The following is a 21,279-nucleotide window of genomic DNA, read 5'->3' on the forward strand; positions in this document are numbered from 1 at the left end:
ATATTCAGTTAATATCGATAATAAAACTTGGATTTCCTTTTAAACAAAGTAATTGGCAATTATTTGATGAATGTTTAAAATTTTTAAAATTAATTCTTCATTGAAAAGTATTTTCAGATTTTCAAAATGTCAGACATTTTCAAAATGAAAAATTTGAAACTTTGGATTTAATTTGTACTCATTGAGAAATTGCATTTGTATGAAGTAAAAGGTTAAAGTAAAACAAAAAATGCTTTTAACTATTGAATTGAAGTAGCAATTATTTGACTTGCTTTGACAAATAAATATTTTTTAGATTTATTTTAATTTCAGATAGGACAAGCTTTAAAATATCAAAAATTCTCCTACAAAAGAAAAACTGACAGCTGCTCAACTGTTTTTATAATACTTATAAAAATAATTTTTCAAAATAATTATTTAAGAATTAATGTAGTACTTTCTGTATTTCATAAAAGTGTAAAATCCTAAAGCAACTAGGCTAAATTAGACATGAAAAATTGACATTTCTGACTTTTAAATTAGTATTGAATAAATAGTGAATGCCATCAAAATGACATAATTATTTTTGAGTAGTCTACATAAAGGAGTACACTGGAATAATATCAGAACCAAATCTAGCCCTGACTTCACAGATTACATACCATTTATTTGTCTGCATATGTGCCTTTTTTTCACTTGAGGATACCTAGGTAAAGAGAAGTAAAAAAGATGTCTCCAGACACAAGCTACATTTTTAAATTGTATGCTATGAAAAGATGTGTATCTTCAAAATATCTACTGTTTATGTGCCATGTGATTAAGAATCACTTTCTTTTATAATTCCCTAATCCTGAATGTTTTTGCCAGTTTTCCCCTGAATTGACTGAGTCAGAAGAAAAATCTGACCTTTAGCTTTCATTTCCTTTACTTTAAACTAAGACACTGCACACTATTCTCTTTATCTGATGCATTCACAGGGAACAGCAGAAATTAGGCATACAGATAAAATTAATTCTTACTAATATAATGACTATGCATATCATTATTGGTTTTATGATGAATATTTCCAGAGGCCAGGATCCTGGGTTGTAAGGCAAAGGACAGACTTAATAGCTGTTTTCTAAAAGACCAGTGTGAAATTTGTCCATTTGAAGATTGCACATATTTACTGTAAATGGGGAAACTTAACCAAATCAGAAGTTGTGTGCCCAATTACCACTAGTTTACTAGGCTTTCTCAATTCTCTAAATAGTTTACAGAATCTATAAACAAACAGAAAAATTCTGTGCTTGTTAACAATCCAACAATATTTTTGGCAGACTGATAGGGATGAAATTTCAACAAGTTAAGATAAGGTGTGGATTCAAGAAGTCAATGAGGTAATGGTGCAACTACTATTTAGCAGAAGGTAAGATTTCTTTAAACAATAATTTAAAAAAAACTTCTTGCTCTTTTTCTTTCTTTTCTTCTTTTTTTTTTTTCCAACAGGATGATGACACACGCGACAGTCAGTTTAGCATTACAGCATATGGAGTGGGGCCATGTGTGCAAGCAAAAGATGGAATAACACAAAAGGGGCCAAATAATCCTGTTCAACCTGTACCAAAAAGCCCTGATGAGATGAGAAAGGTATTCATTGACCGGGCCAAGAAGATAGACACAATATCCAGAGCTTGTTTCCCATTAGCCTTTCTGATTTTCAACATTTTTTACTGGGTTATCTACAAAATCATCAGGCATGAGGATATTCACCAGTAACAAGATTGAGGCTTGCAGTACATAAAGATCTGGCTGTCACACTCAGCAGGAGGCTTTTTGTTAGAAATGCAAGTCAGAGGACTGATTGGAAGAGTTAAAAACAATGAGGGGGAGGAAAAGGATCCTGCATGGCCTGCAATGACCAGCAACAGTGGGATGGAAGAATGGCACCCAGAGAAGATACATCTGCTATTGCAAACTTTCCTTGTCAAACTAAATATTAACATTTTTTTCATTAAAAATCACTCTCTACTGAAGCTTTACTGCCAAATATTTATACTGTTACATAGTGGTATAATTGTACAGTACTCTTTGATGGTCCTTAATTTTTTTAAATTCTTGTGTATTTTTAATTTTAAAAGTATTTCCAGAATACCCTGGGTGAATCCCACAGTATCACAGGATAGATTAGTGTTTGTGAGTTTTATTTTAGTTTTACAATATAACTGATGATTGGAGAAAACAGTTGAAAGGACTTGATCTAGTCTAAAGGACAGTACCAGTGGTTTTACAATGAACATATTTAACATATTTAAGGCATATAATTTGTTCTATGTACTTCATATTACTGTTCCCCTGGAAGGTGTATGTTGAAATAATCTCAGACACCACAGTACATACAGCCTAACAGTCTATATTTCATATGAGAAATATACTAAAATTTGTTAAGTAATTATTCCTGAAAAGGATTTTTTTTTAATTTTAATTACCTACACTTTAATAATTGAAGTAAATTCTTTAATCTTTTCTGTATTTTTAAGGATTTTTTTTCTCAATTCATAAAATTCATACAGCTTCTGAGATAGACAAATTACATCAAAATTTTGCAATACTTCATTTTGATTCAATGCAAAGAGATCTTGGACCAAAAGTGAAAGCAAAGAGTCAACTGCTTCACTGAAGCATTTGGAGGATGAATACAGTTATGTTTATGCACATTCATCTCCTATATATTACATAATCACAAGAAGTTTAATTTATGAATGTGTCAAATTTTCTGATTCATTCTTTGAAGTTTGTTAATATGATTTATATACTGGTTAAAAAGCGCTTCACAACTTTGGAAAAACATGCAGCTCTTCTAAAACATAAAAAAAATACCTGGATGGTCTTTTACTTTACTGGATTTCACATAAATAAATAGGAGTACAACTTAAAACTCTTAGAAAGATCTTCCCTGTTTAGGTTTAAATAAGTCATGTTAGTTGCTTCTTTGAATTGTAACACCATGGAACACATTTATGGCACAGTGTCCAGGCAAGAGTATTTACTTTTGTCAATCTATTGGCAAAACAAAATCATGCTATGATGTGGAAATGTAGCATTTAGTTATTAGATACTCTAAGTCCAGTCAGTGAGGCTGATTCTCATTGCAAAATATTTTTATTTTTAACATGTTTAAAATTTGTGCTTTGTTGATGATCAGAATGTGTATAGAAAAGCAGAATTGGCTGGAGGCAAACATCTGGTGCACTGCCAAAGGCATGGTGCATATGAAGTAACAGAAGTAATGTAACTCTATTCTGGGGATGGTAACATAGCAACCTTGGGTTTGACTTGGTTTGTTATTGATTTCCTCCCAGAATTAGTTAGAGAGATTCTATAATAGTAGCTCTCACATTTTCTTAAATTGTGTCAGAAAGAACATATATAATCCACCTTTCTTTTAAAACTATTATGCTTTTATATTTTGCTTCATTTGTAATCTAAAATTATTTCAATTCAATTTCTACTTTTTTTTTTTCTGATAATGTGTCTGCTTTTTTATTGATTTATTTATGTGCATGTTCCAGAAAATCTCATTTTTTATGAAAGTGTGAGGGAGTATCACAAATTTATGACTGATATTCACCTCTCTCAAAGTTAGGGTTAGTTACATTGTATGGAAAGGTTGTTAACATGTTTCTGTTATCAGCAAAATCAACTGTATTTTGTTTAAGGGCTGTTTTCAAATGCACATAACATTTGGCATGTGATTCTATTTTTATCTCTCTGGAGCTGATGGTTTTGTGGACATTTTTAATGGAACCATAACATTTACCAAGGTAACATAAGCTTCTGTAGTCCACTAATAATGTGTTTTTCAAAAGAAATAATGACTTTAAATATAAGCTTCATTTAGATTATTTCTAAATTACTTAATACAAAGTCACATGGTAGAGAAAGAGAGAAATGTCATTTAAGATGATAAGAAACTTCAAGGCACAAATGCCTGCTATTCATTGCTGGGAATGGGAATAGTCCAAAACTGCCAGCAGGCATGCCAGCCCTCTGTGCAAAGCTGGAATCAACAGCTACTGACATCAGCTAAGACTACTGTAAGAGATTATATTTTTGCAACTGTATCATGAAGCAGCAGGAAATGTTGTTAAGATGCAAGAATTGAAAGGTACTCTGCAGTGTTTACCAGACTGCAGTATTTATGTTGCACTCCCATCAGAGGCAGTGGAAATACAGAAAAATACTCAAGAAGGAGATAATGCTTGAGGCAAATGGTACCTAGCAGACTTCCTCCTACATATGAAAAAGACCCCATTCATTAGGCAGAAGTAATAGCTACCTCACTTCACTGGTTCCGGACCTGGGCTCTGCAGAGGACAAGTCCTTGGCAAAGCCACACGAGAAAGCTTCTCATAAGCACAATCCCTGTGTGACAGGATAGTGCAGCTTTGTCCCAAGTCATCATTCAACATAGGTGCAGACCCTGTACTTCTCAGGTCATGTTTTTGTAGACCAGCCCTATGCTTCAAAAATTAAATACAGGCACTAGAAGGACATTGCAACACAATGAGAGCACAGACTGTGGGATCTGGAGGAATACCCCAGTAACAGAGCTACTGAGGAGCTGACAAATTCACCATAAAGGGAAAAAAGGATCAAGCACCCTTAATATTTTTCCCGATCCTGCTGTGTCTCCATAGGTACACTGGCTCAGGTGGAAACAGTAACTACAGTGGGAAACAATTTATATCATCTGCTGCAAAGTTTATATTGTTTCGTGACAGTAACTTCTACCTGTGCAGATTGACTTCCACACCATCCTCTCTCTTGATAGAAAGAGAAGCAAAACAGGAGGGTGCAGGATGAAAAGTCTGGGCTGTGCATAGCAGAACAGGAGCCACAGGGAGAGAGAAAGCCCAAAGCAGAGCCTGGAACCTCTGACATGACTGTCTTTTCGTTCTGCACTAAAGAGAGATGTGGCCAAATCCGTGTCACTCCTCATGAGGCAAAAAACTTCAGTACCTTGAGAGAGGAGAAGAAAATCCTCTTAGAGGTGCAGTAGAAATATTCAACTATCACTGTGCTGAACTCCTACTTAAATTCCAAACAGCAAAATGCATTTTATTTTTAAAACTAGATTCAAATATCAACACAATAGGCTTGCATGGTTAGAGGGATGGCTTTTTTCTCTATAATGCTGATAAGCTATGTGAAGATGTAAGGGAATAAGGAATTCTAATATTGTACTACTTAGAACTCAGCTATTTTAACACCAAAATAAAGTACCTTTTCCTTTCAAGGACTTTTGACAGAAAGCACTATTATTTAAATAGGTTAGTATAATTCAGGAGGAATAGAGCATTTACTTAAATTAAGATTTAATTTTTTTCAGCTCGATCATACATTAAGTTTCCTTGGATTCCTTTTCTTATCATTCATTCCAAAATCTGCTTTATAAAGAATCATTTGTGATGTGTGAGAGATGATTCTGTTGACTCACTAGACAGAAATATTTAGGTGATTAAATGTGCACTTTACATTTAAGGAGTGAGATATTGCTTCCACTTTGTGTATAATCCCTTACAGAATTGTAGACTGATAATGTAGATAAAGATAGAATATAATAAACTGTACAAAACCTTATATTTTTTAACAGTAGGGAAAGATAAAAAGTCTTCCTTAATCTTAGAAAAAGTATTATTTTCAGCAATAATTTTATAGTAGAAAGAAATTAAATTATTTATACCATTTCCAGCCTAAGCTGACATGATTGGTTGCAAAAGATCCACTTTTCATGCAGCTTCTGGTCTCATTTGAGCTATGATAGAAATTAATCTAATCCAACAGAATAGAATTTGGCCTTAAAATGTGAATGAGCTGAATGAGCTAGTAATACATACAGTACCCCTGTGAGGTAGTAAAATAACTTTATCCACATCTTACTGCACAACCGTGTGGTTAGTTAGATGAGTGCAATATCAGATATTACAGCTTTTTTCTCATGACAGAGACAACTAAGAAGAAAAATATAAATTTCAAACCAGACTACTTGCTAGTAATAAAACAGGTGTTCTGTTTTGGAGTGGTTACAGAAAAGGTGTCATCAGGCAACAATAACCCACAGTAATTACTGAAGTACTATCAGTTTGGAAGGTTTGTGGAAGCAGGTTAAGATTGCTAGAAGCAGTAGATTAATGCCAGAAAAAGTGTTGGCTCATCCTGTCTTCTTGACATTCTCGACTATTACTGCACTTCTTCACTTTCATCTTTGTGAAATATGCAAGAAACATTTCTTATGTTTGTATTTTAATGTACATCAGAGTAACATTAACAGATGAAATGGACTCAAGTAGCTACTGATGTTCCATAAATGTGGAATTGTGAGCTATATAGAAAGAAATTGTGCCATAAGCTTTTGACATAAAGGTTTAACATAATATATGGTATTTTGTGTGCTAGCGATCCTGGCTTTTTAAAGGCTACAGCGAGAAAAAAAAATGTATATGATAGTGTATTAATAACTTGTCTGTGAGATTTAAAAATATTCTCCTGTGAGTTCTCTCTGACAACAATTTCATCTCAAAGTACTTCCTTTTTTGGCAAAAATCTATAAATGTGTTGTGCATGTATTTTATTAGATTCCTTTTTATTGTATTACAGTATCATATTGGGCTTAAACTGACATTCTCTGCAGTCAGAAGTGTTAAAAATGTGAAATTTATGGTGTCACCCATGTAATTGTAGATATTTTGTTCAAAAAACAAAATAAACTTATCTTTTTTCAGAAACTGTGAAGTAATTTTATTATATTTTTGAATTTAAATTAATTTAAAGTCAAAAGAGAAGCAGACAACACCATTGGAAAAAAGGATTAAACCCACAGCAGTAGTTACCATGCACTACCATTAAGTATTTCCAGAGTGAAAACAAGAAAGAGAAGGAGTAGAGTGCCTTTGAGTAGAGTGCTTTTGATTGCTATATAGGCTCTAACTCTGAAAAAACACTTGTTCTGAAAACTCGGGGAAACTTATCTTGATAAATGCCTATTCAAATAAGTACAGCCACTCCAAAATAGTCCTACTGAACTTATCAAAAAGACAGAGTTTCACTTGCAGCAAAATAGCCTTATAAAAATTTTATAGGTCTCTGAGCACCTCCTATGTGCTCCTTGATAGAAACTTGAAGGTAGCAGATAAGCAGTCATTTGAGAATAGTCGGAGTTGGAGTTCTTCTAATCTGATTAGAGCAGTGTTAATGCTCTTATAAAGAGTGCAGTCAGTAACAGGCATGTCTTTAGGAGACAACACAGCTGTGTGTCACTGCCTGCTCACTTGTGACAAAAGGCAACATCAGTTCACACCTCTCAATTTGCTTAGCATGTTGATGGGACACATAACAGCAAGTTTGACATAACTCACAAATCAAGTGTTTCCATTATCAGTTGCAAATAATTCAGTTCAGCAAACCTGTAACTTGGAGCTTTATAAAATGGAAATTTCTCAAAGGAACAATCAAATGAAACAAGAACACCAGAGAAGCCTTAGCAGAAATCTTGAGTGAGCCTTCACAGAGCCTGCAGAATTCTCAAATCTTTGCTATTTGTGACAGCTGTTGCTCCAGCAGATCTCTACCATCTTGTCTTCCCTAAAGCAAAGCACAGCTGGTAGCGCTGCTATGGTGCCCGACTGGCAGGAAGAATGACCTGCAGAACACCATGATATCAGAAGGCTAATTAATAACTTTATTATACTATATTATACTAAAACTATATTACACTAGTAAGAACTATATCACTACTAAGGAAAACCTGTGACTCTCTGCTGAGAGTCCCGACACAGCTGTGACCTAATTGGTCAAGAAATCCAAAACACCATCACCAGAATCCAATCAAGCAATCACCTTGGGTAAACAATCTCCATAACACATTCCACATGTGCACAATGATGAGCAGCAGCAAGTGAGATAAGAATTGCTTTGATCATTCTTTTCTCTGCTTCTCTCACAGCTTCTCAGGAAAAATCCTGAGAAAGCCAAGTCGCTCTCTGCGCAGAGGATACGTGAATACCACAAAGTGGTACCTCTGCCCTTGTTCAGATATATTCATAAGCAACAATGTCAAGAAACTACTGCAGCAGCAAATGTTTTCATGATGAGGTACACAGTTCCCAGAGCATGAAAACTGCAAATGTACTGTACCAGGTGTGCATCAAGCAATTGAAAAAGAAAGTAACAGTCAGGTAATGTATCCCGAGAATCATAGAAAAAAGAAGTGACAGATCTTAAAGAGATCAATATTTATGGCATAAACTACATGGGCCTTCAACACACTGTTCTGGAAAAACATATCAAATATCCTCTTTTGATGAATGCATATATAGTGACCAATTAATTTTAGAAATACCTAGCTCAATTTCACATAATCCATACAGTGGATTTTATTTTGTATTATCTATACACTATCAGGATCTGAGAACATACTTTTTCTGAATAAGACACAGGCTTGGGAATTTAAAACCCAGGACAACAATCCTCAAAAGTCACACACCTAGAATTACACAGCAATTTTCCTTTTGGAGATTAATCACACTTTCTCAAAAATTTATTAATATTTCAGAAAAAAATAGTAAACAAATATATATTTTATATATAATATTTTCTCATTAACAAAAATGAATAATTTAAACAATTATTCCATGGAGTTACTAAATCACAGATTGGCTGAGATTGTAAGGGGCCTCTGGAAGTCCTCTTGTGCAAACCATTGCTCAAGAAGGGCCACTTACAGCCAGTTGCCCGGGGCCATGTTTGGAGAGCTTTTGAATATCTCCAAGCATGACGAGTCCACAGCCTCTGTGGGCAGCCTGTGCCAGTGCTCAGTCCCCCTCAGAGTAAAAAGTGAACATTCAAAGGGAACATCCTGTGCTTTGGTTTGTGTCCATTGCCTCCAATCTTGCCACTGAGCACTGTTTAAAAGAGCCTGACTCCATCATCTTTACATACTGCACACAAATTTTTGCACATGTTGATGGAATCCCCCATATCTGGACACTGTAGTGCAGGTGAGACTCTACCAATGCTGAGCAGAAGGGAGCAATCACCTCCCTCAAGCTGCCTACAACACTGTTAAGGCAGCCAAGCCTGGCATTAGGGATCTTTGTCACAAGAACACGTTTCTGGCTCATGGTCCTGCTCTGAACACCCCCTGTCCAGCTGCTCAGCAAACCATCGTGCCTGGGGGTTATTGCTCCCCAGCAGCAGGGCTTTGAACTTTCCCTCACAAGGCTGAAAAGAGTTTTCTTGTAATATTAGTCCCTATTTAAGTAATCTGCACTTAAAACCCCTACTGAGGTATTGAGTTCAGCCTCAAACCCACTTATGTTTTATTTCCTCCCTTAACAAGCCAAAACCCACACTGACCTGCTTTGAAAACTTCTCAGTGTTACTTTAGATGTGTTTGGTTATTCTCATTAGGCATGCTCAGTAGCTACAGGAGACATTAAACCATTGTTTTTAAAAGTTCATGATAGAGCTGGTTTTCCACCTGAATATGAGGAAGAACTTTACTGTGTGGGTGAGTGTGCACAGTAACAGATTTTCCAGAGAAGTTGTGGAATCTCCCTCACGGGGATATTCAAGAACTCTCTGGACACAATCCTGTGCTACGTGCTTTAGGATGACCCTGTTTAAACAGAGGGATTAGACCAGATGAGCCCCTGTAGTCCCTTCCAATCTGACCCATTCCTAAACCTCATGTTGAGATGAGAATAAATCCACAAGTACTCGAGTTAGGCTTAACATATTTAAAGTAGGAGGTTATTGGACATTTTTACAAACCCCAACTACATTTCATTACTTACACACGAACCAGCTGTCCCTCCCCACCCTTTTATTGTTTTATTGCAGCAAAGGCACCGTCGTTTCTCAGGACAGTATAAATTGCACCACGAGATGTCGCCCCCTCATTGCGGCACATTTTGGGAACACGCGTTTTGTTCAAGGACAACTACTTAGCAAAATGCGTTCTTCCTGAGGATATTCCATCCCCTGGCAGTCATTATTAAGAAAGAAATTTATAAAATATAATTAATATTCATGCTACAAATCATAATTCATTTTGAAAGTGATGGAAATATTTTGAGGTGATGCTGTCTTAGAAACAAAATTAAACATTGAAGTTCTTAGGAGTAGATTCCTCATGGCAAGAATGCCTTCAGAGTACAGCTGTAGCTACAAGTACAAATGCATCACTTGTTAGATTTGCAAAATAGCCATTCCACTTATTAACAGCACGTGCGTTGTCATGCTGTCATAAACACAAAGAAGAAAGTATAAGAAAGTTTTAGGGTGACAACTGAAGCTTTCCAGTAGCTGGAGGGAACCTTCCAGGAAGATAGAGACTTTTAACAAGGTCATGATAACTTTTTACATAGATCAAGGGGGAGTGGATAGAAACTAGAAACTAAAAGACAGTTGGTCTAGATGAGATATTAGGAAGAAATTCTTCCCTGTGAGGGTCGTGAGGCGCTGGAACAGGTTTCCCAAAGAAGCTGCAGATGCCCCACCCATGGAAGCGTTCAAGAGCAGGTTCGATGGAGCTCTGGGCAATCTGGTCTAGTGGAAATTGTCCCTGCCCATGGCAGAGGAGTTGGAATGGAATAATGTTTTGAGACCCTTCCAACCTAAACTATTCTATGATTTTATGATATATATGTTTCATTGAGGAATAGATAACTTCATACTATCTCATATCTCAGATGAGGTGAGCCCATCACTTCAGCAACATTAACAATGTCAATCTGTAACTCAGTTTGTCTTGTAACTTGAAGGGTGGATATCACCACCCTCTTGCTTTCCAAGCAGACTTCACCCCTTTACACATTCACTGAACAAATATAGAAACATCAGTAATAACACCCTGAATTTTGATCTGAAATGATACTGAGAATATTATTATAGATAGATACTACAGAATAGTTTCAGACTAGAATAGATACTACACTGTACCATTAGCATCCTTTTATTGTTTGTTCTTCATTTCTCAAGGCAGTACAACATAAAGTTTCTTTCATGATTTGGATGTTAATTAAATAGGACCACTATGAACATTACTAATTTTGAATTTCATACTAGTCAATAAAATGTCTCTCCAAAATTAATGAACTATATGTTAAAGATTCACAGAAGTATTTACGACCTAAAGTCAATAAGTATTGAGTTTTTTTCTTTTCCCCATAGGCTCTGCAGGCTCTTCTCAATTATCATTCAACTGAAATACTTTACACTTTGTATTTAACTTCATTGACAATAAAAGAAGGTCAGTAAAAATAAGTCAAGAAGTGCATATCTCACTTCAGTAGGAAACTTTCAAATTGTATACAACTGTAGTCAGGTATAATATAGAAACAATTTATATGACACACAGTTTTGAGAAAATAAATTTAAAAGCACTTTCACCTCCCCACTACTTCTCCCTTCTTTCCAAGCTCAACTTCACTCTGATTTTTTCTACCTGTTCCCTTTCCAGTAGCCTCAGATTTAATTAAGGCTTAGAGTACAAAAAAAACCCCTTGAATTTTGTTATTGCAAATATGTGAGACCAAGTAAATTTCTGAAGAGTTCTGAAGCAGTATCAAAGCAGCTGCTAGGTGAGAGAACAGGGAGAAGTTGCTACTGGTTGTGCCAGTAGTTCTGTGTTCAGGAAAAGTCTTGATATACGAAGGCCCCTTTCTGAGAGGTGCTTACATACTGATTTCACCCCTGAGTTAGTTCCCTTATTTCTTAATGACTCCTCCAGAACACTGCTTTCATTTGAAAGGTAGTACATTCCAACACCACCCTGTGACACAGGGCAAGTGTATGAAAGTGGTTTGTTATCCCTGCTTATCTTCTAATTATTTCTGCTCTGTGACTGGCATCAACATTTCACACAGCTGCTCCACTTGTAGAAGAGTTACACTGTCTTTCAGATTATTAAACCTGTAATACTTTGTTCTTACTTACAGTACTCATGCTTGTGTTCCTACTCTGGCACCCCCTGCAAGGGAAAGTATGGACACAGATTAACATGAAAACCCCAAGCATTGTCTTGGCATAAGTGCTACTAGAAAATTAAGGTAATTAGATCCCTTCCTCACCTCTTTTCTTCATTTACTACTTGATCCTGGAAAATTTTTTTTCAGTATTAGCAAGTCCAAGTTGTCTTAAGTCTTCTAAAAGTATCTTTTTCACTACATATTTTCAAAATGTCAAACCTATGTCTAAATTGTATCACAATTTATATTTTTTTTTATTCCTTCCTTGTTTTCACCTGGGGGGCACAGTTCTTTTGGGATGTCCAAAGGAACCACAAGATCATTTCTGTAAACACACAGAAAATCCTATACACTTTCTTTCCCTGTCTACCCTCATAATCTCTCCTGAGCCTGTACTAGCTCTCATCCAACCATGTCCCGCTCTGTAATACTTATGAGATGTCTACAGTGCAATTTCAGAATACAGCCACCATTAGCTGATCTGTGAATTTTGTAAGGTTACTTAACATTTTTTAAATTAAAGCAGAATATTTTACTTGTAACCACCAGAGCAACATAACCTGCATGCCTCTTGGGGCATGTGCAAAACTACCCCAAACAAAATTTTTACACCGTATCTAACCAGGTTACCAGACCACTCTGAGCTGTCTACCTGTGAAAAAAACCCTTGTAATATCACCTCTGTGGGAATGTTACAAATTATGCATGCTCATCCATGTTGCCTGAACAAGTCTCCATTGAAAAAGGTCATTCAAATTCCATAGTCAATAGTTTAAATTAGTGGGTGTCTGGTTAATTCTGTGGTTGCCATTTTCTGAGCTTAATATCCTTGACAAAATTTTAGTGGCTGGAGTTTCTGTTAATCTGTTTTGAACTAGAATTTGCTGTCAAGCCTGTTTGGGAAGTTACCAATAGCTCTGTTTTGTGGGTCTGAAGTAAATGGAAAAATGTCTGAGAATTTGGATCAGTATTGTCTACCTGCTACAAAAGGCAGTGGTTATAGATCTCATTGTAGCTGGAATTTTAATTATTGTTTTTTCAAAGGAAATTGAATCATCATCTTTGACATAATCTTTCTGAAATATTTCAGTTTACTTCAGACCGTAACCAGATGTTCTGAACTCAGGGAGTTAGACAAACTGCGAGTCCTTTCCAATGCTTAATTGTTGTGTGCCTGCAAGTTAATGAGCTATTTATTCTCTCCATAAAAATAAAGTGCAGCAGAATCTAATTGAACTTGAGCATCTGAACCAAACTTGAGCATCTGCAAAATATGCTTGCCTCTCTTAATTCTACTGCCATCAAATCTAGCTCTGCCTTAAGCGAAAATATTTCTACAGACTTCAAGAGTGGCTGGTTTCAATTATGCTATAATATTTTAACTAGTAAAATAAACATGGAAAATATTGTAAGGGATGGTAACATAGTAATCATGCAACATCCAGAAACACTACCAAAAAAATTATTTTCATCGTACAACTTTTTGACACGTCTTTCATCCTCCAATCTATTTTTTTTGTTGTTTGTTTTGTTTGTTGATTATTTTTGTTAATTCTAGGAATAAAAACATATGGAAACAAACTAAATATTGTTGTTTGTGCTGTTTATATCTAGACAGTAAATAGTCAGCAGAGGCCAGAACAAGGAAAGAAACACATAAATCACCTAGCTCTAAACAATATATTTGAGAACAGATTTAGAAGAAGATCACTTTTTTCTTTTTATTTCAAGTTTTAGAGAACATTCATAACTATCCCAAATTTGTCATTGTTCCTTTCCCACTTGAAAACCCAAATTGAAATTTTCTATATCAACATTTTAAATCCATTAAATTATAACAACTCTTGTCTCTCCCCAGACAGTAATCTTATTAAAACAGAGCAAATCCTTTGTGGAAGGAAAAGGACTTCAGACCCTGTATGTTCCCTCTAAACAGATATACCATTGAACAGAGATATTTTTGACACTGCTCGAAGTCCAAATATATAAACTGCCTCCTTGGAGTTTCTGTGCTCATAAGAACTTCGCTTTGGTCATCAGAAAGAGGGTGATGCACAGGTGATGAAGCACATTGGCACAGGTGATGAAACAGATTTTACCTGTATTTTACCTGCAGAGGAATCATCCTTGGATATTTTAGAGAGTAAAAATTACTTATGAAATTGATCTGTCTAAATAATTGGCTTTCCGATAACTACACAAACAAAAATTTGAAAAAAATTCAGCCCAATGATTGTTTATTTTTAATCAAAATAAAATTCAACTTTATGTGAATCAACAGTTTTATTGGAAACATAAGTAGGTGATAAAATAAACAAAATACATTGAGCAAAAATCAAAATTATAACATTATTATTTTCAGATATTTTGTAGTGGGCTGACACAGTCTGAATTCTAGATGCCCACCAATGCCAATCTGGCATTCTTCACCTCAGCTGCATAGGGAGAGAAAATGTAAGGAAAGGTTCATGGTTCAATATAAGGACAGAGAGAAATCACTCAACTGTTACTGTAACAGGAATCTGAGAGTTAACTTAGAGTAATAAACTGAACTTATTACCAATCAAACCAAAGTAGGATAGTGAGAAACAAACCCAAACCTTGAAAACACCTCCCACTACTTCTCCCTCCTTCCCAAGCTCAACTTCACTCTGATTTTTTCTACCTCCTTCCCCTCAGTGGAACAGGAGGATGGGGAATGAGGGTTGCAACCTGTTCATCATATATTGCCACTCTTCAAACTATTAATCTTCTCCCATGTGAGGTCCTTCCCATGGAAGAGAGTTCTCCATCAACTTCTCCAACATATATCCATCCCACTAGGCTGAGGGATGCACTTGAAGTATTCCATAACAAAATGTTTCGGTTAAGGAAAAAAGGTCTAGTACTAAAGTGCATGTGTGGACGGACACTTGTTAAACCTGTTTTAAAAGAACTTCCCAGCTTCTCACTAGCTCATTATTCTTACTCTTAGAAGTTGGTTTGGTTTTTTTTTTTAATATCTTATATAATTCCTTATTTTTTGCAATTTAGATTATTTCTCATTTTATCTACAACAAACACGGAAGGGGTTACTCCCTTTCTCTTTGCTAATGGCTTATTTCATTCCTTCTCCACACCATATTCCTTTATTCTTCTCCTTTGTTTTTCAAGAAAAAAATAATCAAAATCACTTATTCTTTCCTCATAGACCATGGTTTCCAGAGTTGAAATCACTGTTGATTCTCTCTTCTACATGCATTTCAGCCAACTCTCCTCCTGTTTTGGAGAGGAAAAAACAGAACTGAGCAAATAATTCTAATGAAAGCCTTACTAGTGAGGTGCAGATGAGAGGGATTACTTTGCGTGTTTTGGTTATAGAGTTCTGTTTATACATTTTCCTTTTCACAGCTGCATGCCTCTACTCATTCATGCTGAGCTATACTAATCCATATATTTCCTTATGTGCACAAATACTAGTAAGCCTCTCACTTCACTTATTTGAGCAAAATATTTTTTTCGCTTCTTGTGAACCTTCCTTTTAAAATTCCTTCCCATGCTTCAAAACTCTTCAAAGGCTTTAAGGCTGTCAGTAGAGCTGTCCCCATCACTCAATAATAACAAAGTTATCATAGCCAAGATACATATTATTCACATGCTGTAATAAGAGTGCTTTTAAGGAAGAAAGCGAAGAAATTTTGAGCAATTATTCATCTCATGCCATTTCTTGCTTTCAGAAAATAAAAACCAGATTTTCCATCCTTCCTTTTTCATACATATATGCTCACAGGCACGAACCAATTTCTTAGGGAGGATTCTGTCTGTGTCAGAGAGCTATTAGAATGTTCTCAGAATACAGCTGGCTCTTAAAGAGGGGGAGTTTCTGTTATTGAATAGAAAATTTTTGTGATAAATATTAGAAGAACATCTTAGGTGCAATTCCTTAAAGTGTTTTGGTGCATGATTATACTTTTTTAGAGAGCAAATAAAAATCTGAAATTGCTGATTAAAGCACTGACACATTTAGGTCATTACAGTGTCACTTACAGAAAGACACCTGGATGTAGTGAAAAGCCTTTGAAGAATGTGAATTCAGAAATTTGTAGTACCTCTATGGAAAATTGTTTTTAAATTGTTTTATATAATTACAATTATCTAAATTGCAATAAAATACAGCAAAACAATTTCTTACATTTGGGTTTCCAATATTTCCAAGAACACACCCACAGCTCCATTCCCTCTTTCCTGTTGCTAAGGACAATGTGTTCAGAATCAATACTTATTTTTAATTTTTGTCTGAACCTGCCAAACTGTTCTGCATGTCAAGAATTATTAAATGGGACTGCCAGTTATTTCAGAGAGCACATGGGGGAAAAAAGACCTAGATACCCTTCCAAAAACCAGGAATGTCAGCAAATCCAAATTCTCCCCTTGACGTAATTTCAAACATCTGAAAAAACATTAGTAACCCAATGCTAAGGATTTGTTTTAAATTATTAAAGAAACAAGAAAAGAGACCTAATTCTTAGCACATTTTGTCTCATACAGTTATCTGTTCAAAACATGTACAGAAGAAGACACTCATTTTAAAATTAAGACAGAAGGCAGTGAAGTGCTCCCTCTATCAAAAGTAAGCTCTTTGATGTAAGCTGGTTGGTGATAGTGAACTGTGCTTTTGCCTCCCTCTTCCATATCATTTGCATCTCTGGTTTCTTGGTGAGAAAGGGAACATAAGGTTATGTGTCCCCTGGGAAGCAGAGTAAATAGCAAAGAGGAATAAGACACTGAGAATTTCTTTATTTCAAAAAGAGTCTTTTTCTATTTCACCTTAATTTATTTTTCTAATAAGTTTCTTCTCTTGTGGTTCATACTTAATGACTGTCATGCTTTACTAAATATATTAAAATAAGTGACAGAATGCTATTTCAGTGGTGCTGTATCTCTGATGCAGAGAAATGGGTTCTATTGAAACAGGAATGAAGTTAGAATTCATTATGTAGCATGCTGGGAAGAATTCCCATCCCTTTTTCCTGCTTGGTTTGTTTGTTTGTTTTCACTAGGATCCTGACATTGTTGGTTTTTCGAATAGCTAATCCAAGAGGTTCTAAAACCTTGACTTTGCTCTTTTCCACACTTGCAATGGGGTAAATTACTACAAAAACACAAGCTAATAGAGAAGAAGGGCTGGTTGTGACCTCAGTTAGTTAAGGAAACAAAAAAACTATCTGAAAATTAATTGTAACTTTACAGTGATTGCCTGTGCTTCTGCTTTTCTTTTTTTTTTTTTTTTCCTTTTTTTTTTTTAAGCCACAAATAAGAGGAGACAATGAAAAGAGACAACAGGATAACTGAATAAAATATCCACATAAGTATGAAGCTTCAATAAAACACATTATATTAAACATGGAAATTCCCTGGGTGGTTCAGGACTCCTGTCACACCAGGACATTATGAAATCATAGGCATATATATTCCAGGTCTCAAAAACTCCTTCCAAGAAGTAGTTGATTAAGTTATATTGAATAGCTGCTGCTTGGTCAGTCCTTTGACTGTTTAGAAGCACATGGTACAATGCCAGATCAACATTAGGAGCACACGTGATCCATCACAGCAATTTCTGAAACTCTCCAAAAATGTGTGACTTGAAATTCTGTTTCACAACTTCCAAACACAGCTGTTTGGAAATGTGTAAAAGAGTTTGCATAAACTTCTCAATGACCTTGTTGTGCTAGAGAAGAAAGCAGGAGCCAACTTTCATTCAATAGTATGAAAGAGAAAGTTTTCAAATTATTCACTAAACAAGAATCTGGTCTGCTTGAAATGCCAAAAAAAAAGAGGATTTAAAGATGACTACAGAATAGCACCAAACTGTCATGCATTGCAGGAGAGAAAAAGGCAAAAGGAACCACAGGAAGCATAATCAGATACACTTGTATCAGGAAAACCTCCTTTTCAACATTCCTTAAACTATTCTGAATGAATGTATTCAAGCACCTAAGGCACATCTGGAGTAGGACTATTTAGATTACAAAAAAAAAATATGAAATTTGTCTTTCACATGAGCTTAATTTTTTTTTTTTTTTTACCTAGTAATAGAAGCAGCAAACATATATGACTGATTTGCAGAAAGTGAACATATCTTTCTAATCCTGATGAGATATAAACATCAAGAACAAAAAAATCTTTTAATCTAAAAAAATTATGTCAGGGAGGGAAAAAGAGGTCATTTGTATTTTAGACTTTCTTCTTATAGAAGAAAGAGTCCTAACCTGTAGAGTTTTCAGTATTTTGAATACACTTCTAGTGAAATCAGTAGAAGTAAAAGCCTTCAAATAAAAAACTTGGAAGGAACATAATGTGCTTTCTTACAACAGAATGGGATTTCTCTCAGTGACTTATTTCCTTCTAGATCATTGTTTCCATTACTGTGTGAATATGTACTTGTGCACATACATACACATACATGTGTATGTAGATAAAATTTGCATTGTGTAGAAACTGCATGTTATTATTGTATAATGCCTTTTACCCATGGCAGTGTGTTTTTATCTATGGCAGTATTTGATCTGACTGTATGCATTTGAAGAGTAAATAGAGATATGTGGAAGGTTGGCTAGGAATTTAATGTCATAACCTTTTGCCACTGAAAAGCAAACTCTGTACTTTGGGTGTATAGCCCTGAGTCAGTGTTTTTATTGACATTAAATTGTTATACAATATTTTTATTTTAGATAAACACAACGACAAAGCAAGAACAAATATATTTTTCCAGGAACTATTTAGGATCGCATGTACCTTAATATACCCTAAAAAACAGTGTGTAATTTAAGAGTGACTCATTTGGGCACCAGCTTTGGAGGATTGTTCAATTCCTGCTCTATCATGGACTTACAATTAGTCAGGAGAAAGCCAAATGGGGCCTACTTTTACTATTGTTAGTTCAACCACAGTGTTGATGGAATTACTGAAATTGGTACTAACTCACTCACTGTATTGAGTGCAGCACAGCCTTCAAGAAGATGCGATAAAAATTAAGGCAGTCCAGCAACCCACTGACAGTGAAAGAGGTGATGTCATTCCTTCCAGCATTCTCCCTGATACCCGGATACACAGCCCTGCCCTCTCCCTCGTACCAGCTCTGTGGCTGCCCGTCAGAAATCTAACTCAGGTCACTAAGCTCACTGTTTCTGTTTTATCAATAAAAACAGTGAAGGAAGAGTCAGTTCTAGGTCTTCTAAGTCAGGATGATGAGATACAAGGCTATGCTTTTTAGTATAAAATATTGTTTAATTGATTGAGTCATGTGAAACTGCATTCACAAAATGGATGAAAAAAAATCAATTTCTCAAGAGTAATAACACCATTTCCACAAATGTCTTTTAAGCAATCGTTCTACCAAAACATTGAGGAAGAGGAAGGAGACATAATTTTTCAAGGATTATACCGAAAAACATGCTCATTTACATTTAGTATTAATCCGTAGCTCTAAATTACTTCTGTATGGGTGAAACTTTGCATGCATTTGTGAGTGTACTGTATGTATATGAATAAAAAATAACCCAGTTACCCATTTCATGTTTCAAAACTCATTATTAACATTTATAGCCAAAAATACCTGTGGCATTGGTGATTAAGATATTATCCAGAATAGCGACCCAAACTAACTATCTAAAGAGGCAACATTACTTGCTCCATAGAACTGAAGGTTTTCTTGGATATTTCTAAAGGAGCAAAAGCAATTGTAGTATTTCCTGAAAGAGCTGGTAAAGGCCCTTCTCAAGCTAGCAATCTGTTAGGCTCAGTTACGAAGTCCTAAACAGTCCTCAAATTGAGCTGGATTAGTTTGAACAACTGGGCATTGACTGGTCCAATGTGACTGAAATGATTACAGGAAGAAATACACGAGTAGTTCCGCTAACAGAGCAGATGGAGCTGTGGTCTCTGGCAAAATTTCAAATTTCATAATATGTTTCCAGGTTCAAACAATCCCAGCCAGTTTACTTCTTTTGTGATGTGGAGCTGTGCCTTCAGTCCCTCAGGAGACACAGGAAAAAAGACCCATGGCCTGCTATCTCCAGCACACCCATCTAGTTAAACCTGAGCTGCTCAATCACTACTACTGGAAGGCAGAATCTGGAAATCATCACTGAAAAAGCTGAAGTTTTTCTACACTAAATTCTGCAATTTTTAATTGTATCTTTTTTTTTTTTTTTTTTACAAATACAGTGTCTTTTCTACAATACTGATCACCACATTATCTAACAGCTCCATTTGTATATTTACACTACCTCTTTGGGTGGAAAAAATGATTTTTTTCTATATATGAATACAGAAATTATTAATAAATACCATGAGAAATTATTTTTAAAATTTAAATTGAAAAAAAAATTCACCATATTACTTAATACTAAGCCAATAGCAGCATCACATCCCATCCTTAAGTTCTATAGTGATGTATTGTTAACAAAAGAAACATGGGATACAATTAATGTTTTCATTTAACTGCCTTCATCCATCTTTTTATGCTCAGTGATATTAGCAGAAGAAGTGCAGCATGCTCGCAGCCACTCCCAGCAGAAAAACCCAGGAACAACCCAGGCAGCTGGGACAACCTTTCTTTCTCTTCCTAAAGAATCAGCATTCACTTACTGTGCACTTCAATAACATTGTTTTTCAATAAAACATAGTAAGATTGTGCTGATTTATTTGCATTTCTTTTCCATCTAACTGATAGAACAAATCCTACAACATACTATGCATATATAGCTCTGAATGACTTTATGCAAAAGCAATTCCAATGGTTTCTTTCTTCTGTTTTCCTTTTTAGTACCTTTGTATTTCTTGCATTTGTAAGAGTACTTTGTCAAAGAAAGAAATGCTTTCATTTTCTGAAATGCTAAAATGACAAATTATCATCAGACCCACAGATTACAGATTAAGCTATGGGTTTGTGCCTCAGCAGAAAAGAGATTGAAATAAAATTTGTATGAGTATCACACCTTTCTATTTCCCTTAAATTCTCCTTCAATTCCTTAGTTATTTTTGTTGAAAGGTTTCCTATTGTGAAGGGAATTGCATGAAAAGCACAAGTGCTGCAGTTGTACTGAGGAAATACTGTTGTGCTTTGTTATGAGTCAGACTGGATGGAGTCAAAACATATTACTTGGTCTTAAGAAACACTGGCTGAAAAATAATCAAAATAACAGATATACATCTACTTTTATTGAGTATATAACATCTGGACTGAAATTCTTCCATCATCTAATTTAAAGTGATAAATATTCTCTTTTCTTTGTTGGATCTACCCTAA

The 21,279-nt window shown here is 35.3% G+C and overlaps 1 protein-coding gene across 3 annotated transcripts in view; it reads left to right on the forward strand.

The window, feature by feature from the left end:
- Positions 1-6,746, forward strand: part of GLRA3 (glycine receptor alpha 3) — an 85,279-nt gene extending 78,533 nt beyond the window's left edge. For all 3 annotated transcript variants that reach the window (XM_030271325.4, XM_012573466.5, XM_012573467.5), the window contains one exon: positions 1,468-6,746. In XM_030271325.4, the coding sequence (XP_030127185.1) occupies positions 1,468-1,737 (270 nt within the window). In that variant the 3' untranslated portion in view covers positions 1,738-6,746. The remainder of the gene's footprint in view (positions 1-1,467) is intronic.
- Positions 6,747-21,279: the final 14,533 nt, after the last annotated feature.

This window comes from Taeniopygia guttata, chromosome 4, assembly GCF_048771995.1.
Source record: "Taeniopygia guttata chromosome 4, bTaeGut7.mat, whole genome shotgun sequence".
NCBI classification, from domain to species: Eukaryota; Metazoa; Chordata; class Aves; order Passeriformes; family Estrildidae; genus Taeniopygia; species Taeniopygia guttata.